General features: G+C 44.8%; 1 protein-coding gene across 2 annotated transcripts in view; it reads right to left on the reverse strand.

Moving 5' to 3' along the window:
• Positions 1–2,304: 2,304 nt before the first annotated feature.
• The window catches only part of ABHD5 (abhydrolase domain containing 5, lysophosphatidic acid acyltransferase), a 32,128-nt gene continuing 6,728 nt past the window's right edge, over positions 2,305–27,704 (reverse strand). Inside the window, exons 2-7 of one of the 2 annotated variants that reach the window (XM_040479603.1) lie at positions 22,120–22,205; positions 19,154–19,526; positions 10,662–10,816; positions 8,182–8,293; positions 5,103–5,289; positions 4,360–4,567 (exon numbers count right to left, since the gene is read on the reverse strand). In XM_040479603.1, coding sequence (XP_040335537.1) covers positions 4,478–4,567; positions 5,103–5,289; positions 8,182–8,293; positions 10,662–10,816; positions 19,154–19,526; positions 22,120–22,205 — 1,003 coding nt within the window. In that variant the 3' untranslated portion in view covers positions 4,360–4,477. Of the gene's footprint in view, positions 4,568–5,102; positions 5,290–8,181; positions 8,294–10,661; positions 10,817–19,153; positions 19,527–22,119; positions 22,206–27,704 lie in introns of both variants that reach the window. The other variant, XM_040479604.1, reaches the window with a different exon arrangement.

The raw sequence follows: 27,704 nt of genomic DNA on the forward strand, positions 1-27,704 counted from the left end.
GGGAGGGGCAGAGAGAGAGGGAGACACAGAATCGGAAACAGGCTCCAGGCTCCGAGCCATCAGCCCAGAGCCCGATGCGGGGCTCGAACTCACGGACCGCGAGATCGTGACCTGGCTGAAGTCGGACGCTCAACCGACTGCGCCACCCAGGCGCCCCGAGACCTACCTCATTTTTAAGGCTGCATAATATTCCAGAGTATGAATGTATTAGAATTTAGGCATATATTGGGTTCCAGACTTCTAATGTTAAACATCTTGTAGATGTTTTTTGCACATTGGTGCTGATGTATTTGTGAGACTGAGAACTGGAAACAAAATTGCTGCGTCAGGTGACATTTATAATTTTACCATATAAATTACCTGCCGAGGGTAATAGCTATTTACAGTCCTACCGGAAGTATGTGGGAATTCCTATTTGCCCTCAGCCTTGCTAGTGCATCACCCCCACCATCCTCTCCTGCAACACCATTTCCCCCCCACCCCTCTCTGCTGGGTCATTCATCAGGTTCCCCCTCTACTATTAACACTTGTCTGCTCTTTACTTCTAAAAAAAAAAAAAAAAAAAGTTGTCTATACTGGCAGTCTCCGTCTCTCCCCGTTCTCGTCCATCCTTAAATTCCTGTTATGGAAATTCTTAAGCATGCATCAGAGTAGAACAGAATAATAACCCCCGATATAAGCCCCTCTATATCTGTCACTCAGCTTCAACATAACATTCTGCTCATTTTATTTATTTCCTGCCCTCTTTTTCCTAAGTATTTTCAGTCATAAATTCGACCACAAAGACTTCAGTGTGTGTGTCTAATAGATAAGGGCTTAAAAAAAAACCAAATGTAGTCACTGTATCATTTTACCCACCATAATTAATAATTATTTAATATCATCTGATATCCAAGCCATCTTAAATTTTTCTGTCTCAAAGAAAGTCTAAGATGGTTTTGTTCAAATCAGGATGCAAACAAGTTATGTTTCCTAGTCTTTAAGTCCAACCATCCATTGTCTTTATTTTACACCTGCAATTTGTTGAAGAAACTGGGTAATCAATCTGTCCTGCGGAATTTCCCACATTCTGGATTTCGTGTGTTGACCATGTTCTTCAATATCCCACACCTTTACGACCTGATCTTCCGACGTGGAGGCTTGATTACATTCACGTTTTGTTTTGACCAATAATTCAACACCGCCGGTGTTGGGTCCTTGCTATTGCAACACATTGGAGGCATTAACCTCTGGCTGTTCCTTTTTTAGTAACACTCAGATCGATCACTGGGTTCACATTTATCAACCCGAGCCATTCAACAAAACGTTTCCCGTCAACCTTTCACCTTTCGGCAGTCTAGGTCCATTATTTCACTAGAAGTGACAAAATGGTGCTTTCTTAATCCTATCATTTCTCTGACATCTAGCTAGGACTCTCACGTGAAGAACTTTCCCTTATCAGGTCAAGTGGATCCACAAAATGCTCAGGGTAAATGCTTTGTTTTTCCAGTTAGCAATTTTCAAAATAATGGGTTGGAGCCCTAGTCATCTCCAAATAGTTTGTTTTTTTAAAATATTTATCTACTTTGCAAGGGAGAGTGAGTGGGGGAGGGGCAAAGAGGGGGGAGAGAGAATATCCCAAGCAGACTCTGCACTGTCAGCACACAGCCTGACGCGGGGCTCGAACTCATGAACTGTGAGATCATGACCTGAGCTGAAACCAAGAGTTAGACTTAACCGACTGAGCGGCCCGGGCGCCCCTAGTTTTGCTGTTTTAACCATCATTGTGACCTCGTGCATCTTTCTGCATTTCTCATTTCACTCCACTGTTTTTTTTCCTAGTGTTTATTTTTGAGACAGAGAGAGACAGAGCATGAGTGGGGGAGGGGCAGAGAGAGAGGGAGACACAGAATCCAGAATCCGAAGCAGGCTCCAGGCTCCGAGCTGTCAGCGCAGAGCCCGGCGTGGGGCTCGAACCCATGAACCGTGAGATCATGACCTGAGCTGAAGTCAGATGCTTAACCAACTGTGCCACCCAGGTGCCCCATATACAGAGGCGTTTCAAAAGTGTTTTCTAAATTATATTCTGAAACCAACTCTAGGAAAACTTTGTTCTGAAAATTCGTTTTAGAAGGAAGCAGACATCCCACTAAGGGAGGCACTAAGCCAGGAACAGCCGTGCGTGGCGGTCGGGGTCCCGCACAGCAGCCTTCCCTCCCAACGCCCACCAGTGTTCCTTCCCGCACACCCACTGGATCCATGGTCCTACAGTAACTCGTGTAAACAGACCGGGCCACACCAAAACCCCAAGAAAAATACAGCAGCTTTGTGCAACTATCACAGTAAAATTTATTCTGTAAAATACAGTTAAAGTACACTGTGCATAATTTAGCAAAGATCAAATACTGTAATAGGATTTTTTAAGAAAACATTTAGCACCCACTATATTCTCAGGAATTTTGAGGACCGTGGCCGTCTCTGCTCGCTCAATTTTCACAAGGTTACATGTTGTACAAACTAAGGGAAAATTCAACTTTTAAGAAGTCTGACAATATTTTTCAAATAAAGCAAAATCAGTTAGCAGGAAAATAAGTTCCACCTGACATCTGGGTACATCTTTCCCCCGAATCACCTGGCATGTCGTGGCCAGAAACTCCACTTGCTAAGTGAACTAGTAGCTTCCCTCCAAGGGTTGGGACCAAGTTTCCTTCACAGAGATCCTCCTGCACCATGAATGAAATGAAATGAAATGAAAACTGTCATTTGCCCAATTAAGAGAGACTGCAGAGCGTGTCAAAAACGCAAAAACAGTCCCCAAATTATCTGTACCACTTAAAGGTTTGGAGCTAGCCCTCAGAGACACTAACTGCAAAGTACGGACTACTTTTGTTCATCAGGCAGAGAGCTCGGGCAGCGTGCCTGGGCTCTCGTGTTACCTTTGGCCGTAAGCTAGTTTGGGTGCCAAGTGAGACAAACTGTTCGCTGGGAACTATCTGTCGTGCTTCAGTACAATTTGCCTTTTCCTTAGTAGGGAAGGTAATGTTGAAAACAGAACATTCGGTCTTCCTGGCAGTTAATCAACAGGATACAACCTTACGTTTCTTAACTATAGATTTCCCAATTAACCATTTAAAAAAGGTAACAGTCAAAACCATTAAACCTTTCTTTGCTCTAGTTCACTGTTTTTATTTATACAACCACCTTTCTCCCAGACAAGCAATGTTACTGGAACGTAAGGCCAAGATGCCTTGCTGCTCACAATCCTATTCCACTTTCTCTTTTGGAGCGTCTTCTCAGCAGCCAGTTACCACATGGTAATTTTCACAGTTTCAAAGTTCTCCTCGTTTTAAAACAGCGACAAAGTGTTATACTTGATGGTAGTTATGGTCAAATAGTTCCATCAACCTTGTACAGTTTTTATAATATAACTTCAAGTATGTGCATCATTTCATCAACACAAACCTCAAAAATGAAAACCAAAGAACCCCAACCACCTAGTGCCATCTCCTTCTGGTGCCTTGGGACATAAGAGCACCACCTGTTTGTCTATTTCAGTGGTTAAAACGTAATCCCGTCTTAGCACCATCTACAAGAGTTAGAGGTTAATGACAACGCATGATGGCTTACCGGAAGGTAACAGTCTTAGTATCCCCTCAGAAGGAAGTCTCTTCCTTCTGCTGCAGCTGGCTCACAGAAAAGAGTATTAACGGGGAAGAAAGGACAGACTTCTAGCTAGGGCTGTGCAGTACTTAAGTCACTTAAGTATTAATGTCGTGTTTCCCTGTAAGTACACAATCATACCAGATATAAAAGAGTTCAAGGAATTATGTTGTTGAGATACATCCGGATGAGCCACATTTAAGATGTTGACCATGGCTTTGCAGCCTTACATAGAGGACAGAGGAAAAGCACAGAAATTAATGCTGGTGATCAAGTCCCATCTTTTTAAACCAAAATCTGTTTCATCAGCACTCCATTTCAAAAACAAAGTGGAGGACTCTAAACAACTGATCGATTTTTACACAAAATTGTGATTACCTAGATCAGTCATTAGACATGGTAAATACAAGCAAAGAAAATAAAGTGCACCTTTCCAGGATATAAAATTATAGACCCAGTAGTCACGTTTTTAATTGGCAACACAGACTGAAATATAAAAAGTACTAGACACAACGAAGCTAGATAGAAAGTAATTACATTTCAGTGAAAAGTGACAATCTGTCAGTACAGCAGAGGGACAGATAACCTTTTATTAAAGCTATTAGGTTTGGAGACTCTTGAATATTTTGATTTTGCATAGGAGAAAGGAAAGCCATTCTTCTAGAAGGCACTAACTGATTTAAATGTGCAGGCAACTCCACAAAGAAGGTGTGTGCGAAGGACAGTCGAGAAGACCGCTTGGTCTTCTGCTGTAGTCCTTACTCTGCATGGTGGACTGTGCACTATCGCGGAGGCACCGAATCGGTCTGCAGGCTGCCCCACGTCCCCGCCAGTACGCTCAGTCGACGGTCTCACAGATCTCCTTGACCTTCTGGTTGAAGTCTTCCGGTTGATCTGCATACACATAATGCCCCGCCCCGAGAATGGCCTGGGAAAGAAAGGAAGGCGTCAGGAGGTCGGTGAGCAAAAGCATTTAAAAAAACACGATGACATACACAAGGCACCTAGCAATGAAAGGGAGAACAGCCATACAGAAACAAAACCTAAGAGGATGAGCAACACTGATCTGCAGTAACTTGTATGTATCTCCATCAACTAAAGAATCTGAGACTAAAGGGAAAGATCTATTGGACCTTACTACAATTTTACACCAAGAGCCATTCTAAATTGACCTGCGCCAGCAGATCGAATGAACCGAGGGAGAACGTGCTGCCTGGTGAGGGGGGAGCTGGTCAGGGGCCACCGGAGTGTCCTTCTCCCGCTTGGGAGATGCCACAGCTCTGGGGACAGGCCAGGCTGGCCTGGACAGGTGTGCGCGTCAAGCCCTGCCCGTCGTCACACGTGGCATCGGGTCCTGACGGAGGCCCTGAAAGCTCGGGGATGATGCGGAATCTCCCCGCAGGCCGACGCAACGGAGCAGGCTGCACCTGGAAGCGGAAGCCCAGACGGAGCCACACACTTACGATCGTCTTCACATATGAATGTGGCCGCAAGGACTGGATGCTGGTGCCAGAATTGCCATCTATGCAGGATCGGGCGCCATAGATCACCGAAACCGGAATGTCAGGGTGCATTTTGCCAATTCGCTGGAGCATTGGCCTTTTTGCCCATCCGTAGGGAATGGTCATATTTTTGAACGCGGTCTCACCACTTAAGGAAAAGGAAAACAACGCACATGTGACTTCGGGGGAGGAGCATGCATCGCACTCCCACCGTCTCTATCAAAACACTCATATTTAACCTCTCCCGAAGAAAAGCCTCAAACAGAAAATGACTCACTAGAAAGTGTAAGAAACAAACCCCACAGAAGGTACACGCTTTTGTTAGATAAACAAGATTTTCTCAACTCTAGCTGATTAAAAGTCACCCTCTTCTTTTTTTTTTTTTCAACGTTTATTTATTTTTGGGACAGAGAGAGACAGAGCATGAACGGGGGAGGGGCAGAGAGAGAGGGCGACACAGAATCGGAAACAGGCTCCAGGCTCCGAGCCATCAGCCCAGAGCCTGACGCGGGGCTCGAACTCACGGACCGCGAGATCGTGACCTGGCTGAAGTCGGACGCTTAACCGACTGCGCCACCCAGGCGCCCCAAAGTCACCCTCTTCTAAATGAAAGACGCAACCCTAGCTGCCGATCATTAAATTATTAAATTCCCTATGGGGAGAGTTAAAATGTTTTCTTCACTGTAACTCATTTTGAAATGTAGAACATAGCTTTCCAACACGTGCACGGCACCAACTTTTTACCTGCAATAGTAAAGATACCAAGATGAGAAGAAATGCAGATTGAGTATTCCTTGTGTGTTTACATCTTTTCTCTCCTGCATATCATGACATTTGCTGTTTAAAAAGCCCTTTCTGGCAAGGGAGAGGCCGCCTCCTGGAGCAGCCCATTCTCAGAGACGGCAAAGGGCTCACCCGGGACCACGCCTGTCACCTGCCAGCTAGCAGTCCGGTGCCACGCCTCTTCCGTCCTGCCCACCACCCAGGAGGCAGCGTCCCTCTGCCTCAGTCGTCCAGGGCCAGGCACCAGGCAACGAGAGACCAGCCCCGGATCTCAGAGCCTACCGAAGCCGGTCCACTAGCCGGTCCTAAACCGTCTGCCGCGGCCGGCCTTGCCTCTCCTGAAGGACCCAATAAAAGTTCTGGCCTCACTTTCCCTTCACGCTTGTTTTCTGCCACGTGACCAAAGTCTCGTGCTTCCCTGTTCCGCCTCGTGGCATTCAGTGACCCCTTTCTAGGTCCTGTGAGTATAACAAACTTTGCTTTCTTGAGCCTGCGTCTTCTCTTGTGGCCACACCTGACCGCCCGTCACACAAAAGAACACAGCACACTCTGCAAACTCCCAGGACGGATCCGCTCAGCTGTCACTTCGGCTTCCTTGCAGTACCAGGCAGAACTCTGAACTGCCTGTTGTGAAGAATCCAAGTTCCACCGTAAGAAAGACAGCGAACTGGCACCGTGCCGGCACACGCAGTCACGAAACGTAGGGGGACAGGAAAGCAGGGAGACCACGCAGGAAAACAGGTGAGGTACCTGGGACTGGCCGCTAAAAACTGCTGGACCAGTCCGTACAGGGTGCCGTCCTAATCCGCCAGACCCCACGGCCCAGTGAGTCACAAAGTCGTCAATCTCTTCGGGACCCCAAGCCTCCCAGCCTCCCTCACTCCTGGCAGAGAAGCTCTAACCCACTTTACTAACAAGACCGAGACTTCAGCACAGCAGTGGCCACGGCCTCGCCCCTTAACTAAGCAGGCGTGCGCGGTCCACCTGGCCTCTCGGCATGTCACCCAAGTCGGAACCCTGGAAGGCTGGGGTACCACCTGCAGGTTCCGAAGTGTGGCCCGTGACCCACCCACACTGGAGTCATCTGAAGGATTTAACATGCAGCCCTGCCCACCAAATCAGTCTTAGAAACAGAGTTCAGGGGTCACACTTTTGACGGTCCCCCCCCCGCCCCGCCCCCAGCAAGTCTGGTATGCCATGAAGCAGGAGAACCGGGGCTCTCCTCGGCCTGCCGAGTGCTTGGCCCTCTCCCTACAACTCCGTGGCCCTGTCTTCCAGGCTCCTCCTAGCTCCCCACTATCTTCAGGCTGTTCTGTCCACTGGTGCCTTGCACCTAACATCGCTAAGTCATATATTTAAAAACGAGAGAGAAACACCTTTGTTTGGCCCTCTTGCTCCCTGTGGTGTCTCCCCTCTTCTACTCACTGACAAAACGTCTGCACAACTCCCTCCCTGTCTCCCAGCCCTCACGTATTCCTCACCCACTGGAGCAGAGCTGCTCCCGCTGGCCCAGGGTCATTAAAAAAGCGCTCAGCAGGGGCGCCTGGGTGGCGCAGTCGGTTAAGCGTCCGACTTCAGCCAGGTCACGATCTCGCGGTCCGTGAGTTCGAGCCCCGCGTCGGGCTCTGGGCTGATGGCTCGGAGCCTGGAGCCTGTTTCCGATTCTGTGTCTCCCTCTCTCTCTGCCCCTCCCCCATTCATGCTCTGTCTCTCTCTGTCCCAAAAAAAATAAATAAACGTTAAAAAAAAATTAAAAAAAAAAAAAAAAAGCGCTCAGCAAAAGAGGAGCGTTGTCATCACGTGACCTGGAACCACGCTGCAGGGCATCTCCCGGGCGTTTGTGAGACCAAATGCCCTTTGGCAGAGCAAAGTCTCTAAAAAGATCCGTGGTGTCGCCAACTATCTCCTTTTGTTTAATCTGGCAGCCCTTTTCGCGTAGAACACGCAGACTCGGTTCGGAAACGCGGTTTTATCTGCAGTGCTGCTTTATCTCCCACCTCCGACCCCCTCCTGCAGGTGCCCAGGACCACGGCCCCCTCGGCTTACCCAGGACACTGTGCGGGGAGATAGCACACACTGCTGCCTCATCTCCCAGCGGAACCCGGGACACTTTTGCGCAGCAGACTCCCCACGAGCAGGGGAGCACGTTAACAAGCATCCGCCATTTAAGTACTGATAAAAATCTCGACTACTCACATGCTTTCAAAGAAGAAACGTGTCACACGCCGACACAGTAAACTGGAACCCTAACCCGTACCTTGGAGTCTGCACGTTGCAGTGGTAGATGTACTCTGTCACAGTGTCATCGTCAAACATTGAAGAATACTTCCGCTTGAAGTCAGGCCTTAAACGCTGCACGAGACTTAGGCCTATGTAACAGGGAGTGAACGTTCTGAGTCACAGTCAACTGCCCGACTACCAGAGAAAGGTTTTGTGTTTGCTCCCAGAACGGGCGTTACACGCAGACACAGCCACGTGTGTTTAAGTGTATATTTTAGGTGGAAAAGAGCACAGGGCCTAGTAGCTGCTCTCCTCAGGTTCCCTAAGCATTAAAATAAGGAGTAAAGAGTATTCTACGTTGACTTACAGGTGTGTTTCAGGAGCTCAAAACGTACAAGTTAACTTTCTAAGACTTGTCTTCACAGGAAAATAAATTCCATTAAACGTGGCTCAAGTTAACTTATTAATCTTTAGTTCTCCCGCAACTGTAACCCATTAGCCTCTAAATAAAGTAAACAAACTGGGATATACAAGTCTTTCTGTGGAAAAATGAGCCGAGTCTCTGCGGGATTTTGGACACTTCCAATCCTCCCGGCTAAGGCCATCCACTCCTGAGGGGAGAAGTAGGGCCAAGGCCCCCAGAGGAAAAAGGATGAAGGGCAGAAGCTTCCATCTGGTCCCTATTGCCCCTACCGGGGCCCCAGGGGCTAGCCAGTTTCCCTTTCTGCTGTCACTGCCCATTATTCTAGCAAGGTCTTCTTCACCGGCCCTCCTTCCCACCTCTGAAGGAATTCTACAGCTCGGTGGAGAATTCTGATGATGTGGTTGACATTCTACATGACCCCCCCCACCCCGACCACGTGCAAGCAATAGTGGCAGACAGAGGGCATGGCGGGAGAGGGCCTCTCCTAAGGAGCCCCCCTCCCTCCCCAACTACTGTCTCCTAGTTTCTTTTCCTACTTTACTCTTCCCACACTGGCTGCCTGTGGAACTGTGATCAAGCGTAATCCACTTGTATTTCAGGACTGTACAGACTAAATGCAGTTTTGAATAGTCCATCAAAGGAGGACTGGACACCTAAGAGGAGTGGCTCTGTACTACTCGGTGGGGGGGGAGGGGGGTGGTGAAAGGGTTGTGGGGGGGGGCACAAAGGCTGTCTGTCAGAGCGCTGAGGAAGACTGCTGTGGTCACCAACCCAAACCCTGTGCAGTCCCGTGGTTCTCCCTATCCCAAAGAGGGGCCTAATACTTAGGAAGAGGGGAGCAGAACCTACAGCCACATCTGCAGCAGTTATTTCCACACCCTCCCCCATCCCTCTCTTCTCGTCTTGCTGACAGAAGCCGACTCTTGTCTGTGAGTTAGGCAGCAACATGCCCAGGTAAGTGGGCCCCTCACTCCAGCCCCTGGCAGCGGGTCATGATCGATCAGCCACAGATGCGTATTGTTCTTTGCCAGCGCAAGAACTAGGGGCGGGCAGAGACATCTGGGGAGGCCTGCTGGGGCCTTCCAAGGAAACTTTCTTCCCCGACAAAGAGCATTATGGGGAGAAGGCCATTTTCCACTCTTTCCTTTCTTCTTGCTCAGAGCGCTGCTTCGTGAGATGAGGCTTCCCGCCACAGCAGCCAAACAACGTGAGGAAAAAAGGTCAGGAAGCACAGCTGCAGGCCCCAAGGCCAACGTCAACGAGCCAGCTAGTACAACAAATGCTGACCACCTGCCTCCAGCCTGCTTGCTACGGGAACAACGAAAGGCCCTGTGGTTTAGACCACTGCGGTGTTCAGCTACTTGCGGCTAACAGCACTCCTCACGGATACAAGCGATGAGAGGGGAGCAGAGGTCCAGACCATCGCCATCGGGGACAAAGAGGAAAGGTAATTAATTCCCTTGGCTTTGGGGTGGAGACAGAGGAGCTGAGGGTGGAATCAGCTCTAAATCAGAGACTAACCCCTGTATTTCAAAATATGACCAGAAACACAGATCACGAGTCCCCAGAACCCCGGGTGGAAAAGGATGATTTTATCTTAACACTCTGACATTATGGGGCAAGAAGGGAATCTGGCCATACCCAGTTGCCCCATGGTCAATCAAGTCAGGCTTTGTGATCTGCCAGCTGCGTATTGCCAACTAGCCGAAGCCTCTCTAATATCACCAACAGGTAACAAGCTTCACTTCTTCTCCTCGTGCCCTGGGCTAGCTCACCTGCAGCGTTTCCTGCCTTCTCAGTTCTGCTAATTACCTGTAATGTTTACAGTATATTATATATATAAATCTACCTACCTACCTATCTATCTATAAATCTCCTCTTTGAGAAGATCCAGTTTCATTATCTTTATGAAAGGACTGGTACTTTTTAGAGAAGGAGGAAAAAAAGTAATTTAGTAAATTAGTAATTCAGAGGAGGAGAAAAAGATTCAGTCTGTTTTTAAGGTTCTGACCAACAGTGGCAATCAGTAAATACTCCTCTACTACCAACGTATAAACACATTGCTTTCCTAAGATGCGGATGCAAGCACTCACCGAAGGGGCCTGCGATCCTGAGGCCAGCCAAAGGGTTAAAGGGAGTCAGCGCTGCTCCCAAGGCTCTGATCCACACTGGGATTGGCCTGTCTTGATCGGCAAGGTCCGGCCGCTCAGGAAAACCCCAAGGCTCCACTAAAATGAGATGATTAACCCTGTAGGGAGGAAGAACAGAAACAATTTCATTTGGCAATCTCACCCCAGGACTCTAAAGAATTAACATGGTTTATAAAGCAAAGGTAGAATCAACCACCTCAAAAACTTTCATATTAAAGACAAGACTAATGGCTGACCAGTCACATCATGATCTTATTGCATGTAAATTTTCAGATGTGCTAGGAGCTGAGAGGTTTACGGGAGGAAGAGGGCTTCCTTTTTCCTGGAGGTAAACGTGGATAATAAAGGCTACAACAAGAGTAGCATCACAACAGTGGCTGACACCGTAGAAATGACTGAAGATTAATATTACCCTCGTAAAATAGCTTCAGATACCAACAACAGCGATCTCCTATGAAGCAATCATTCTAAAAATTTAAGAGGCATTAATTAGCACTTAAGGTGGGTTCAAAAGGACTTTTATTTTTATTTATTTATTTTTTTTAATTTTTTTTTTCAACGTTTATTTATTTTTGGGACAGAGAGAGACAGAGCATGAACGGGGGAGGGGCAGAGAGAGGGAGACACAGAATCGGAAACAGGCTCCAGGCTCTGAGCCATCAGCCCAGAGCCCGACGCGGGGCTCGAACTCACGGACCGCGAGATCGTGACCTGGCTGAAGTCGGACGCTTAACCGACTGCGCCACCCAGGCGCCCCTCAAAAGGACTTTTAAATAAACTTTCCATAAACACAGATAATGGGCTGAAATTTCCCCTAGTCTGGTAAGCATGAGCACATCTGCCCTACCCATGAGATCACAATACACGGAGAACAGATTCTGTTCCTAACCCTTTCCTAATTTTCTTCTATAATGACCAAAGACATAGAAAATTCTCAGCCCCATCTCACATAAAATCCTTTCCTATCACTAACAGCTCTAACTGTTCCATCTTATGAAACCTCCTCCTGACGAGGGAGGACCAGAATTCCCAGCAGTACTCCCACGTGCCCGCATCCGGTGTCACAGGCCATAAAGATCCTGAACAGGGCACAAAGGTCCTCACGACTCACGTGATATTCAGCGATAACCAAAACAGCCAACAAATGCCAGCAAAAACATCCCAAGGACAAATGGACAATGATTCCTACGTCCCTTCCCTAAGTCATGACTGAAACAGAAAGGTAAAGAAGCAGAACATGGGCACAGATGGCTATTATTCCCAACGTAAAATGTTTTACTGTCTTTGCCACCACAGAGAAGGATGAGTTGATAAGGAGTCCTTTGCTTTGACTGCATTTTCTCAAATACAAAGCTTTAGAGGACGGACCCAGAGCACAGAGCTCCAAGGGCCCTTGAGAACACACAGCCCAATGTTTCATCTCACAGATGAGAAGGAAACTGAGGTGCACTGGGTGACCTGCGCCGGGACATACGGCTACTTAATGCAGAAGTAGGGCTAAACCCCCATTTCCCGATTGCAGTAAACTAATCCGTGCCAACAGGCCATAGAGCAGAAGGTTCTCTCTCTCCCCCAAGAACAGGCCAAGCAACATAAGATGACATATCAGTAAAGGTAAAGCTTAACTTGTATCAACTCTAGGCCAGTCCGAACCCTGAAATACTAGATTTCAGAGCACTGAAAAGATGTGTAGAGTGTAGCTACCAATCTTGTGTGGAGATGTGTAACAAGTGAGCTTTCCATACACTTCACGAGACTATCTTCTACTGGCGTGTGGGAAGGGGATGAAAAGGAGTTTGTTTGCTTTTTTTTTAACGGCAGAGGCTAACTGATCATGGACTTCCTCCTAAATTCCTTATTACAGCCCACAGTGAGACCTGAGGGGCGGGAAGAGGCAGGCATGCCAGAGGTTTCAGTGGAATCAATGACACAGTCACCCAGTTGAAAGCAGCAGAGATTCCCATTAGGAAATAGCTCGTAGTATTCACTGTGACTCGGCTCCTGAAGAGAAAGATGAACTCTTTGTTAACACATATTTTACCTTAAAAACTTTAAGGTAAATTAAACTTTGTTATGAATTTCTTTGGGGGTCCTGCCCCGTCTCTTCTAGGCTCGTACTGATCTGCTGACCCAAGAAGGGGGAGGACGAAGGAAACTGTGAGGGAGGTCAGGTCCGGTCTATCTCTAGCTAAGTGACTGCCTGGTTTCTGCCTTAGTTTTGGCTTCCTGGTTTCATACAGATCTTCAAAATAGCATCCCTAGATAAAAATGCCAGTTTAACAAATTATGCAAAGTACACACACTAGAGAAGGCCAACTTTTTTTTTTTTTGAAGGGAGTGAATTGACCCAACAATTGTTTAGTCTTGTGTCTTCAGCAAAGCATGGTGCTTAGCACACGGCAGACGCTCAGCAAACGTTTGGAGTATCAGGTTGTTGCACGTTTCCACTCAGAAAGGAAAGCATGTAAGTATATAGAAACTTTATTAACTATACTCATAAAGTAAGCACAGCACTTAGTGCAAGTCTGGATTGTTTTGGTCACTCTTATTTCTTAGATGAGCCTTGCAGGCCACTACCCATTAGTGGGAGTGAGCCAGCTGCTCTTTTTAATTGTAGTTTGGAACAGAAAAATATTTAACAAGTGTGATACCATTCCATGGAACTTTTATCTCAGACACACACATAATTCTTAGCGAGAGAGTATTGTCAAAAAAAGTTGGAAAACAACTTTTTAAAAGTGCTGCCAAAACGTCTAGCCTGGAGTTATGTATCATCTGCCTCCACTCGATGTAAAAAGCCTCAGAAAAGAACTTGCTTATTTCTGGTTAGAAGACTTTTAAATGAGACAGACCATCAGAGCACTTAGGTTGTGGCTGTTAATAAATGTCCAGGAAATGTTATCCAGTTATAGCGGCAAAACTGGGAAGGCTAGTAGAGAAGACTTTTTGTAGGGCGCGTGAGAAGTCAGTGGCCAGAACCACGTGTGCCGTGAGGCACCGAACTTTGAGTCTTCAAGAAAGCCTGACCACAGGTTATTACAACCTCGCAGCAGTCCAAGTTCCCAGGCTACCTTCTCACCAGCTCTGCTGGTGACAAGATTACCTCCTTGCCTGACAGAAGTTATTTGGTTTAAATGTGTATCTAAACTTACAGTAATGTCGACCCAACCCTCTGACAGTCCACAGAGGACGGCCTGACGGGATTGTTGGCTCACATCCAGGATTAAGGAATGAGTCTAGCAAGACGGCATACATGAGTCACGCTATCAGACTTCTTCGCCAAGAAAGAGAGACTGATTCAGACGACAGGAAAAAGAACTGGCAGAGCAGGAAGGAGAGGAGAGCCTATCCGTTTCGAAACGCTTGAAGAGGCATTCTTCAAATCGGTCACCGGAGTAGGTCTTGAATTTGAAGATGGTGAGCACATTACAGCCCAAGGGCAGAGCAGGGGATGACCTCTGCTCCAACAGGCGGGGAGGAGGGGCTCTGAATGCCAACAAGGGTATTTTATATAAACCTGACTCTCATGGGCTTTAAGGTCAGCCACCAGCCAGAAATGATACAAGAAGACAATCAGGCCTAGAACCAAAGAGCACAAGGGAACCAAAGGACCCACTTACAGAAGAAAAGGAGCAGGGAAAGCCAGAGGAAGAACCCTCGGCCCCAAGGCATTTCCCGCCGGCTCCGCCTCTGAGGGACAAGGCAGCAGCTCCGAGAACGACGCACGAAAGACCCCCGACTTCAGGCCAAGTAGAGGAGCCTTTCTTCTCAAGTGGGGCTGGCAGGAGAATGCTCAGCCCATCTCTGTACCGTCAGGAGACAGAGCCAGGCAAGGCTGCAGGTCCCAAGACCTGAAAGTCATTCCGTGCAGAAGAAAGGGCCAGTCGTAACCCATTCTACTGTATCTATTCTCTTGGCCAAACACTTCCTAAATCAGTAAGTTTCCACACGGGCCTCTTCCGTAGTTTATGACAAGGTCTTTATGGCATAGTGCGCTTGGCTCACTCGGCTCTCTCCCATCCCCACCTTACGGGGGATCACACAGCCTGAAGAGGAAGGTAGTGGGATGGCAGCCCATGACGCCTCACGCCGCGAGTGGCCCTACTGTTTGTGACACAGCACATTAACCTACAAATGAAACTACGATGGCATCTCTCATACACATCGTGGTAAGCGAACCGAGATGAACGAAGGTCATTTGGGGGATGGGACATAGCAACTGTGCCCCCGTTTAAAGAAACCTACAAACCGGTTTGTAACCCCTCTGCTCACCAGCCACATGGCCTTTCCAGAAGGGCCCAAGCTGTCCGCCTAGCAATTTCTTTTCCCACTGCCTAGAATGCTCTCCCCTTGAGACTCAACCTCAGCTTACACTGCACTTCTTCAGGTGTCATACTGGGCCAGGTTCTCCTCCAGAGCTCCCACGGACCTGCCCACCCCCTTCACACCACTCAGCAGGTTAAGTTGTATCTCTTCTCCAGCACCTCTTAAGCCTTCTAAACACATACAGTCTCTCAACATTCGTTAGGGGCGCCTGGGTGGCTCAGTCGGCTAAGCGTCCGACTTCAGCTCAGGTCGTGATCTCGCGGTATTTGGGTTCAAGCCCCGCGTCGGGCTCTGTGCTGATGGCTCAGAGCCTGGAGCCTGCTTTAGTCTCCCTCTCTCTCTGCCCCTCGCCAGCTCATGCTCTGTCTCTCTCTTTCAAAAATAAACATAAAAAAACTTATATAAAAAACATTCTTTTAACATTATATTCCAGCAGGTTGGTTGTGTTTAAGTATTTCATTCATTACCAATATTTCAATGGAGGAATCATCCAGGTGCTTTTCTACATAAAGCATCACAACTGCTGAACGCTCAGTTCTCAACCAGTATTAAGAATTGGGAAAATACGTGACTGCCGCCACAAGTTAGGCCACAAAACAACTTTTATGGACAGAGACACTCTGCTGCTCATAGACATGAAGCATCTTATGTTGACCGAATGAAGCAAAAATTAGGAAAAAAAATGGATCGGGTTTTATCTGTTCTCTAGCAAAAGAACGCTTCCTAAACAAGTACATTAAACTAGTGAACTATGCACTTTCATTCTGTACCTCAAACTGCCCTATAAAAATAAAAAAGGAAGAATGAGGCCACCCATAAAAGATGAGAACAGAAATAGGTATGGACTGTTGTCTTTGGGTTTGTTCCTGCACGCGTAGAAAAAATTGTTTTACTTCAGAAAGAAAAAGAAAGATCGTATTTGTTATACTGGAGGAAACAAAGAAAAAGGTAACTCTCTCAGAGTCCATTAGGAGAAAAAACAGAGACACAAGAAAAGATGCACAGTGAGTGAAGGAAATTAAGTGCATCTCATCTGATCTCAAGTAGATCATTTTTTCCTTCTTCTCAACCCCCGCCCTGCAAAATCTTTCTGAAAAGCAAAGATTTATATATTTTAATGTTTATTCATTTTTGAGAGCGAGCGAGCGAAGAGAGAGAGAGAACATGAGAACACAGGGGAGGGGCCGAGAGAGAGGGGGACAGAGTAGCCAGACCGGGCTCTGCGCTGACGGCAGTGAGCCAATATGGGGCTCAAATCATTGGCTCACATCGTGAGATCATGACTTGAGCCAAAGTTGGATGCTCAACCGACTGAGGCACCAGGGTGGCCCTCAAAGATTTAATCTCATGACAGCACAATATAAATGGTACCTGTGGGAAAGGCTATGTGTAGTGTAGAGGCGGGAATTATACAGGAAATGTCCGTACCTCCCTCTCAATGTGGTTGTAAACCTAAAACTGCTCTAAAAAAAATGAAAATCTTTTCAAAGAGCTGGATCAAGTGAAAGCTGGGTAAGAGACATTGAGAGTAGGTAGTTCCATACTCAGTTAATACTGTTAAAAGATAAAGCAGGCATATTGAAAATGTCCAGAGTTTATTTGAGCAAAAATTTGAATGTGGCAGTGAGTGGTTAGATATGCTCCAGCAAAAGGAGCGGGGCAAAGACTTAACGTAGAGAATGTGTGGAAGCAAAGAGAGTAAATTATCTGACTGGCTGTAGGTTGAAACTAAGTTGGCTACTTGTGATTGGTTGTTTTTAGGTTTCAATTTCATAACCTTGAGGCAATTACAGGCTTAGATTTCAATTTGCTTACGTAGGCCACGAGAGCATTACAGCCACCTCAGTCTGATGGCCTCCTTGTTTCATGAACTTAACACTGGGCACCACCATGTGCCCAACCACAGTGGTCTGACTAAATGTCATGCATGATTTGGGATACCTGAAAATCCAGAGGACCTCACTATTTTGAAATTAACCTGTGTTTAATAATGTAAGTTATACAGGTAAGAATATAGGCTTGAATAGCCAACATGGTCTATAGACTTCTTCTCAAATACTGGGTAGCAATCGCTCGATTTCAACATGCTAATTATTTCAAGCATTCTCTTGGTGCTTCTCGGTCCTGACACATTTCTTTAGTTTTATTTCTAGCATTAGGCACAAGCATTCAAAACGCATTTTCTAAAATGCAGCCCACTGCAGGAACCACTGGCTTGCTTTCAGAGACTTGTGCTGCCCACCATGTCATTCAAAGTATGTTGCTGTTCTCTTTCATAGAAAGTTTTAAGGTGCTCATTCTTCACTGGGTGTTGCATGTAAGTGAAGAATCACTGAAGTCTATCCCTGAAACCAGTATTTCACTGTATGTTAACTAATTAAAATTTAAATAAATAAATAAACAAATAAAAACAAGTGCTCATTCTCTTTTGAATCACTGATTTCTTCAGAGTACTTCGTAACTGCAAATGAAACTCTCACCGACCGACCTAAATAGTAAATAGCCATGGAGGGCCAGGATTCACCGCCAGGGTCTATCCCACATAGTCCTGTATCACATCGCCAAAGAATAAATACCACGAGAGAAACATAATAAACCCCTGATAAGAAACAAAGGAAGCCCAGCCCCCCTGCAGAGAGCCCCCTGTTATCTTTTACCTGAAAAGTATCCAATTCCTTCCCTTACTTTCCACTATGAGTAGGACACAGTAGAAGATAGTAAATTCCAAAAGCCAACTAGAAACAGAAAATTTGCTGGATTTTTTTGGAAGAAGGGGTCTGTCGTTTGACAAGACTACAACCGGCTAGCACACCCAGGACTACAAACTCTCCAAAGGGGGGAAAGTATTAGAGCTGAAGTTGAGACAAAGAACGTGTACAGAAGAAGCCACTGTTTGAGGGAAGAAAACCTCAGGGACGCGGGGCTGCTGCCCCACGCTTCCAAGTGTCGACAGCACACCTGACGTCACGTGACGGGGCGGCCTCAGAGGTGCGTGCATGCCATCTGAAAACAAACGACCATCATCCTAGGTTTCATTCACAGACCTCACTGTCAAAGTTGGCTGCAATTCTGGATTTAAAAATTAGTCTAATGAGAAAATGCACTGGCAACATAAAAATGTTAATTTTTTTTTTGTCTCTTTCCGAATGATAAGGAAAAAAAAAAAAGCTTTTCTTCTATTTTCTTAGCACTCAAATGTGACCTTCACTCAGAGCTGAAACAAATAGGAAATAGCACAAGAAAATAAGGTAAACAAAGAAAGCAGAAGTGCAAAGATTCTGAAGCAAACTTCAAGTCATTAATTCAAAATGACTCTGAAAAATAAATCTGTAACAATAAAGGTAGGGCACAGATAATAAAAACCCTGTCAGATACACTATGCGGATACATTTTCTGTAGTTTACAGGTGAGAAAACTGAAGCTTCCAGGCTGAAGGATTTGCTCTAAGCCAAAAAATAACATTGGTCCCCAGGACTTCTAATTTCTCACCTTTGGGTTCCTGTTACACTTTATTATAACCTGAAAAAGGTTAGTAAAAGCCTGTTGGGCCCAGAGATCTAATGATAACAATAACAACAAACAATACCACTAAACAATTCTTTTTTTTTTTTAACGTTTATTTACTTATTTTTGAGAGAGAGAGAGAGAGACCGACCGTGAGATCATGAGCAGGGGAGGGGCAGAGAGAGAGGGAGACACAGAATCGGAAGCAGGCTCTGCACTACAGTGCACAGCCTGATGTGGGACTTTGAACTCACAAACCATGCAATCATGACCTGAGCCAAAATCAAGAGTTGGACACTTTAACCAACTGAGCCACCCAGGCACCCCACCACTGAAACAATTCTTACTTGTGGTTTAAATTGTAGACACTCTCAAGTTTGGCAAACAGAAAGTCCTTTCCTGAAGCCTTCTACCAATGTTTAGCAAGTGTAACAAGAAAACACTGACATCGTTATTTCAGCCACTAAACTGGCCACTGTTGTGCCTATTTGGTCTCAAGGATCCTGTAAGAGAATCTGTCTTGAAAGGCTCAAACACCAACAACCACCAAAGACAGGCTAGCAGAGACCAGCAGTGGCTGTCTCTCTCCTGTCACCATCACTTACCTTGAGGGGTACTTCAGTGAGTAAGCAGCAGCCAAGAACCCACCCAGGTTGTGTCCAAGCAAGATCATTTTGTCCAATCCCAGGGCACGTCTCCACTCTTCGATGGATTCCACAAACTGATTCTCCACTTCTTCCGCATCACTGTCAAACCTGGGCCTGCTACTTCGTCCAAAGCCCAACAGGTCAAAGGCATAGATGGGTCTATCGTTGCAAAGATCTCCATAATTCAGTGCCCAGAGTCCAAGACCTCCTCCAAAACCATGGAGGAGGACAAGTGGAGTCTTGTTTGAAATATTGTGAGAGAACTTCAGTGTCCATATCTTATTCCCATTCGATATACAAACAGGTTCTTTCTTGTATGTGCAGGGGACACCTAATGAAAACATAAAAAAGAAATTCTGCTTAGTTTCCCTACTTCTCCTGAGAAGAGGAGTATTCTCAGAGCAATCAGAAATTAATAATCTTCTAGACTGGTATCAATTCAAAGGATTTTAGCCTTTATTAGGTCATTCCAAAAAAAAAAAAAAAAGCATACATCTTATTGAAGCAAGTAATTCTCATCTAAGTGGGAAGATCTATCTCAGGGAAGTCTCAAGTACCTGCCGCCGAGGTCTTTTCGCAAGTCATGTTAGTTCTTTGGACTTCTTTTCACATCTACCAAATGAGGGTCTGAGGCTTCTAGAATTGGAGAGGAACTTAGTGCTCATGGACCCGCTGTTTGGAGGTCTCTAACTGTGCACACTATAGCAAAAGAATACCTTGAATCTGTCTAACACTGGAAGATTAATCACTGAAGACTGAAGTCAGACTCAAAAGAAACATTTTTCCCTAAAAAGTGACCAGGAATTTAGGGAAGGACTAACAGTATCTGTATTAAACACATAACCGGAATCTTAAGTCATTTCAAAGTTTAGTAGAAAAGAGGTGACAGGGTATGGCAGGCAGTCTTGGCATGAAGTTTTGGTTCAAGTCCAACAATAATGCAAATAATCACAGTTTTGTAGATAAAAACTTTTACTTGCCTTCAGTGCTGTGGGACTCAACAGTTTAAATCTCCCCCAAATTGACTCAAGACAAAACCAATTTGAAATTCCTTTCTGTTAGATTATCAACTGAATTATTGACACTTTAGATATACTACCTACTTGCCCGTATTCACCCGTAGTGGACAAACACCAAAGAACTGGGAGTTTCTGCCCTTCAGCCAAACAAATAATCTCAGGTTTTGTACCACACAGTAGCAGTAAAGAGGAAACTCAGCATTCATTCAGAATAGTAATGGAGCCCAGGCCTCCAAGTGGGGGGAAATGCCGTCGGTTTAGAAAAGGACATGATCCAGCATCGGTACCAAAGCAAACCACGGCAGCATTTTGAACACAGATGTCTGCGTATTCCCATCAACACCAACTGTAACCCCTATTGGGTAGCTCACCCCACTTGTTTTCACATCTGACACTGAACCAGGGCCCGATTCTCATTCCTTTTTGCACCCCCAGACTCTCTCGGTAAGGAATCAGTAGGGAACCAGTAAGCACCACTGCCAGGAAATATATACCCAGAGATACCAGGACTGCCCTGCCCCAACAGTGCAAGTTTGGGCAAATTTCAGTGCTCGTAAGAAACTTTAAAAACAGGTTTCCACACCACTGAAACGCAGAATTAAGGAATCCTACGAAACTAGCACCAGAAGGAACTCTAAGGATCATCCTGCCCCTTCATTTTACAGGTAACAAATGGGAAACTGACAGTGGCTTATCCAAGATCCTGACACCACCAGATGGCAGGTTGGGCCTGGACCAGGTTACCTTGTTCCAGTCCAGTAAGTGCTTCACCACACAAGGCCATGTGTTCTGAAACACCTAGAGCATGTGATCAGGCATAGTCAGGATATCTGGGGAGTCCCTGAGACCCTTCCCGGAGATCTAGGAGGTCAAAACTGTTTTCATGACAAAACTAATTTTTTACTCTCATTCTTTGATGGGTATGCAGTGGAGTTTCCAGAGATCACATGGATGTGATTACCAACAGTCTTAAAGCAGAAGCAGATCCGACAATCCAGTTAACCTTATATTAAGCCAAACGTTAAAGAGATTTGCACACAATGCTACTTTTCTCGCTACATTTCTGCCTGGGAAGTAGTTATTTTTAGAAAACATGAATCTGTAATAGGTTTCTTACTATTACTTTAAAATGAATAAATTAACATATTTCAAATAATTCTATTTTAATTTCTAGTTGGTAAACATTGATAGCTATAACTGATAAACAAAGCTCTTTAAGGTCCTTACTAATTTAAGTCCTTTAATTAATTTAAGAGTATAGTGGGGGGGGGGCGCCTGGGTGACTCAGTTGCTTCAGCGTCCAACTGCGGTTCAGGTCATGATCTCACCATTCGTGGGTTCAAGCCCCACGTCGGGCTCTGTGCTGACGGCTCGGAGCCTGGAGCCTGCTTCGGATTCTGTGTCTCCCTCTCCCTCTGCCCCTCCCCTGCTTGCACGCTGTCTCTCTTAAAAATAAACATTAAAGGGGCACCTGGGTGGCTCAGTTGGTTAAGCGTCCGACTTCAGCTCAGGTCATGGTCTCACAATCCATGAGTTCGAGCCCCGTGTCAGGCTCTGTGCTGACAGCTCAGAGCCTGGAGCCTGCTTTGGATTCTGTGTCTGCCTCTCTCTCTCCCCCTCCCCTGCTCATGCTCTGTCTCTGTCTCAAAAATAAATAAAAACATTAAAATTTTAAGAAAAAAAAATAATAAACATTAAAAATTTTTTTTTCTTAAAGAGTATAATAGGTACCCAAGACCAAAAAGTTTGAGAACCCCTGCTTCCCAGTGTTTCTGCACTTGTTAATAACATGGTAAAGGGAAAAACAGACCACACACAGAACCTTATCTCCAGTTTCTGGGCAATGTGACCTATGAGATCTAGTTCAGCAAATAGCTCAGTTAACTTACAGGAAGAAAACCTTACATTTTAAAATTTTCTCTTCAGCTTCTTTAAGGTGTGATGTAGATGTAGGGCACCAGGTGGGAAGCCAACCAGTTAGCCATCCTGACCTAGAGCATCAAAAACAAAATACAAAGAGAGATGTTAATGCTCTTCTCAACTCCCAGCTGTCACATCTGAAGAAAAGCAGAACAGGAAACTTATCGTCTATGTGACGGTGAAGCTGTCTACCTGTGGCACAACCCACCTAATACATACAAAGCATTGTGGTAAAGTACTGGGCAGCAGACATTCGACTTCAGCCTGTGAACCTACAGGTAGACATGGCTGGCCTGCAGTGACCTGGTTAACTGTTGATGAAAAAGCTTCAGGGTCCAATAAATAGTAGATGAAAAGAATGACCCAGGTATCTGGCAGGGGGGACAGAAGCAAGCCTGAGGCAACCAGTAAGGCAAGGTGTGGGGACACGAGAAAAGACAGGCTTTGCTAGTAGCTAACGAAGGAGAGGATGAACCTTTAACTCCTGGCCTGGCAGCAGCAGACCACAAGCTCATCCTAACAATCTGGGAAAACGCAAAGCGTCAGCAGTTCTGTGACAGTTAGTGAGAGCTAGCTCCTGACCAGGAATATCCAAAGTGAAGAGCTTCCCGATTAAAGAGAAAATGAATCCAAGAAGGAAGAAAGACAAACCACTGCAGCTTCCAGATGAGAGGTATGGGCCTAAACCAAGGCTATGGCACCAAGAAGACGAGGCCAAGGAATATTTAAAAATAAAACAGGCTGAAGGATACAAACTAGAAGATACAACTAGAAGAGGCCTAAGTTCTGGAGATCTAAAGCATAGCACACAGACTATGGTCTGTAACATGCACACTTCAAAACTAAGAGACCAAATCTTAAATGTCACAACCTCAAAAGAAATGGCACTTATGTAATGTTGTAAGAGGTGTTAGCTAAAGTGTAACCAGACTGCAGTATATAAATGGTATATAAATAGTGTCAAATCAACACAGTTGATTTGTTGATAAACTTATACAATGTTATATCAAAGGGGGAGGGTGGAATCTAATGGAGGAAACAGGTGACCCAGCAACTATAATACATGATGGAATGAATTCATTCCACAAGTACTTAACTGAGCACTTAACTATCTGTGAGGAACTATTTTAATCACTTGGGACATAACAATTATCAAACAGAGGTAAGAGTGATTAGTTCTCCTTGAGGGCATCAGAGAGTTACTTTTGAGCTACATCTTCTAGGTAAACAGGATTCAGAGTGGTAATTGAGGCATCCCCCATGAAGGGCATGAGCACAAGCACATAAGGAAGTGCATGATGTGTGTTCTCAAGTAAGAAGGGCATCGTTTCCAACGGCGGCTATAACAAATTAGAAACTTCATAGCCTAAAACAACAGAAATTTATTCAGGGCCACACTCCCAATAGAGGCTCTATCAGAAAATCCTTGCCTCTTCTGGGTTCTGGTGACTGCCGGTATTCTTTATCCTAAGGCAGGGTCACTCGATTGTCCCCATCCATCACCACACTGCCTTCTGTGTGACGTCCTTCTCCCTGTCTGTAATCAATCTCCCTCTGCCTTTCACTTATAGAATCACTAGTGATTGCATTTAGGGCCCACCCAGACATCCCAGGATCATCGCAGTTTTCAGAGTAATTGTAATTAGTTAAATTAAAAGTCTGCAGAATCTTTCCCATATAAAGTAACATTCACAGGTGCCAAGGATTAGAAAATGGACACGTCTTTTGAGACCATTACCTTTGGGGACCACTACCACAGATGTAAAGCATGGAGTATACTCCAAGATAAAATATTTATTTATTTATTTAATTTATTTACTTACTTATTTTTAATGTTTGTTTATTTTGAGAGAGACAGACAGCATGAGTGGGGGAGGGGTAGAGAGAGAGAGAGAGAGGGAGGGAGGGAGGGAGAGAGAGAGAGAGAGAGAGGGAGACACAGAATCGGAAGCAGGCTCCAGGCTCTAAGCTATTAGCACAGAGTCTGACGCGGGGCCTGAACTTGCCAACTGCGAAATAATGACCTGAGTCAAAGTCGGACATTTAACCGACTGAGCTATCTTGGGCGCCCCCAAGATAAAATACTGAAACATTCAATAAATGGTAGTTGACATTATACTGATGACAACAGAACAATTCACTAAAATTATGTGATGTTAATCAGTAATTCCTAAAATGAGAGTTTTAAATAAGGTTCAGAAGAACTTTGAAGATGGAAATTGACAAAGAATGGTCATATTGCATCACTCCTTACCTCCAAGGTAAGGCTACTTCTAGCTACCTACAATAGGAAGCTCAGCCCTGCTCCAGCCTTTTACTTGATATTCTAGTGTCATCTTTGCCATTCTTATTCTGTTTCTGGCCACACAATATCCCCTGTTCTCTTGCTTCCTGGGCCTGAATAGCCTTACAACATGTCTCTCCCCTTCTTGTCATGATCCATTATACCTCTTACCACCCTCTGATTCGATTTCATTTCCCCTTTGCCCACATACCCAAACAGGACGAGATCAAGATGGCAGGACTAACACCCAATACACAAACTCTATTCTCTTCCTTCTCAAGTTGTGTTATAACGTTCATATTTATTCATCAATATGCTCGCCCAGCTGTAAGATCCTTGAAGGTAAGGACTCTGTGTTCACCAATGTATATTACCATACATTGCTGTTGTAAATGAAGTTATTGCTTCACCTGAAATGTATTAGCTACAGTGAATTACAAGTGGATCACTTGAATATAAGAGAATTTTCTGAGATGGCAGTGACATTCTCTAAACAGGTGGTTGAATTACACAGATGTATGCATATGTCACAATCCAGCAAATAAACACTTAAGATGTAAGCATTTCATCATAAAATTTTATACTAAAAAAAGGAAAACAGCCTGGATTTGATAACTGGTTGGATATAAAGAAGGTGTAATAGAGGATTTCCAGGTTTCTGACTCAGGTACCACTAATAACCACACAGAACGCACAACTAGGAATAGGTGTGAGTAGAGAAATCCAGCTTTTTCTAAGCTTTGTAGGTCCATGCTACATTTCCCTGTCCTATAGAATCTCTCTGGGCATTATGTATTATAGCCGCTCAATAAATGTCTGCATAATGATTAAGTCACTCAGAATCCAGGGTATTTTCGGTCCAAGTTATCCCCATTTTGCAGATGTTAAAAGTAAGGTTCAGAAATGTTAAGCACGACATCCAAGGGTATTAGGGTAGTAAGGAAGTGACACAAGTAGAAATTTAAATTCAATTCTGTCTGACTTCAAAAGCTCTTTTTTCTCAGGTGACTATCTTCCTTAAAATGAGTGAGGAATTGTCATGACCTACAGGACAAAGTCACAGGACAAAGGCACATTCCTTAGACCTGCAAGGCAAAGAAGACACATAGTAGCCTACATTCTAACCAGGCTCCACTCCAAATGTTCTCTGTGCTAGTTTCAAACCTTCTACATTAACAGGGTAAGATGATATGACCCCTAGGCATCTCCCACAAATGATACATAGAACTTATTAAGATATAAACATAATAGAAAACATCATTATTAGTCTATAAATATATAAGGCTATTTACAAATTATCAAGGAAAAACAATTCAAAGTTTTAGCAATGAGTTTTTCAATCATTCAACAATTTGTCAATTGTTGGCAAAAAAAGCAGTTAACGGGCAGTTAAAAGAATCTCCTGATATTTAGAGCTTAAAATTTAAAAAGTAAACCATTATTAAACTGAAGTTCTTCTGTCCTTGACCAGGAATGGTCATCAAAGTCTGTTAGGCCGCAAAAATATGAGCTAGTACCAAAAGGAAGCTACTTATAACTCAATCTCATCATTGTTCTTATATATCCCTCAAACCATAGCATAGTTCTTTGCCAGAATCAGAGGTTGGTACTCAACAAACAAACAAACAAATAATCAAACAAATAAAGTGAAATGAACTATAATCTACTAGTGCTCCAAAAGATATCACAGACACGTTGGGGCAAAGAAAACACAAATGCAGTCTTTGTTTCTGTCTTTTTTTTTTTTTTTGTAAGTTTATTTATTTTGAGAGAGAGAGAGAGATAGCACACAGACGTGCACACAGGAGTGGGGGGAAGGGCAGAGAGGAAGAGAGAGAATGCCAAGCAGGCTCCACCCCCAGCACAGACCCTGACCCAGGGCTTGATCCCATGAACCGTGAGATCATGAACTGAGCTGAAATCAAGAGTTGGATGTTCGACCTACTGCGCTACCCAGGTGCCCCATGTTACAGTCTTTTTGAAAAATTTACATTCTCTGAATACCTGCTATGTACAGGTCCTCGAGTTTAAAATGTTATACACCAGCCTGCAATATAGGAATTATGCCTACAGCAGCTTTCAAAGGACAGATCTGGTCCACCCATCTTTGCCTCCTGATGATGGGCTTAACTCAAAGAGAAAAGGCAAAACAGCATTTTTATGTTTGCAAGTCTAGTGCATCACACTAAAACTCAGGGCTTTTCAACCACAGGAGCCACCAATCCTGTTCAGGTTTTCAAGGCAACCTTTTCATCGAAGCAGCTAATTGTTTTTAAGTGAATTTTTCTGAAGTACATTTAAACTGAAAAATCTATATTTAACAGAGCATAGTAAAATATTTTATTTTTACTCATTAGAACTGTAAAGATACTCCTAAGCCTTGATAGTATTTCTGTCCAATCAGTTTTGCCTAAACCAGATGATAATATGTTTTATAGAAACTGTCTTCCTTCTTAGAGGTACTCCACATGATTGACTCCAACACATAATAGGCTCAAAGGAACATTTCTAAAGAGTACAAAGCTGGGGTCTCTCTTTTCTGTCCTTTTCTTGATCACTCTTCATTCCCAGTTCCCAGTCTTGAGCTGGCCACCTCTATTGCTTCAACCCTCCAAGACACTCATCCAACTTCGCCTTCTGCCTTCTGGGTATAAACCTCATCTTCTAAGAGACCCTCTGCCCCTTCCACAAGATCTCCTGTGTCCTCCAGTGTTGTTCTGCATCGTAGGCTTGGTGCGTGAAACTGGCCCTAAGGACACAAGGCTGAAGCCTGTCAGATACCCAGCAATTCTTCTGAGGTCACAAAATCCAAAGTAAATATGAAACTCATGTGGCCCAGATATAAACAGTAAACAAGAAAACAAACAAAAAGGTAACCAAGATACAGGCTGCTTTCTCATAGCTTCAGAAAATAAACAGAAAAGCAAAACTTCCCTGTTTTATTTAAGCAGATCATTGATAAACACCATTCATCCACTGGCTGAGGCCCTAACTTCAGAAGCAACCCAAAGGTCAGTTACGATATAAAGAAACAGTCATTCACGATGGGGACTAACACCTATCTAGGACAACAGGAAGACTTACCAATGTGCCCCAAAACATTTTCTACACGCCTATTAGCAAGACTGGAGATCCCAGCCCTAAACATCAAATCAAAAGCCAAATAAAACAAATCTTGCTTTATAATCTCTGTAATAAACACAGAGAATCTTTTTAGTGAGCAGACTTCTGAGTTAAAAAAGGAAGGAAGGAAGGAAGGAAGGAAGGAAGGAAGGAAGGAAGGAAG

This window comes from Herpailurus yagouaroundi, unplaced genomic scaffold, assembly GCF_014898765.1.
Source record: "Herpailurus yagouaroundi ecotype Mexico unplaced genomic scaffold, PumYag 159, whole genome shotgun sequence".
Lineage (NCBI taxonomy): Eukaryota > Metazoa > Chordata > Mammalia > Carnivora > Felidae > Herpailurus > Herpailurus yagouaroundi.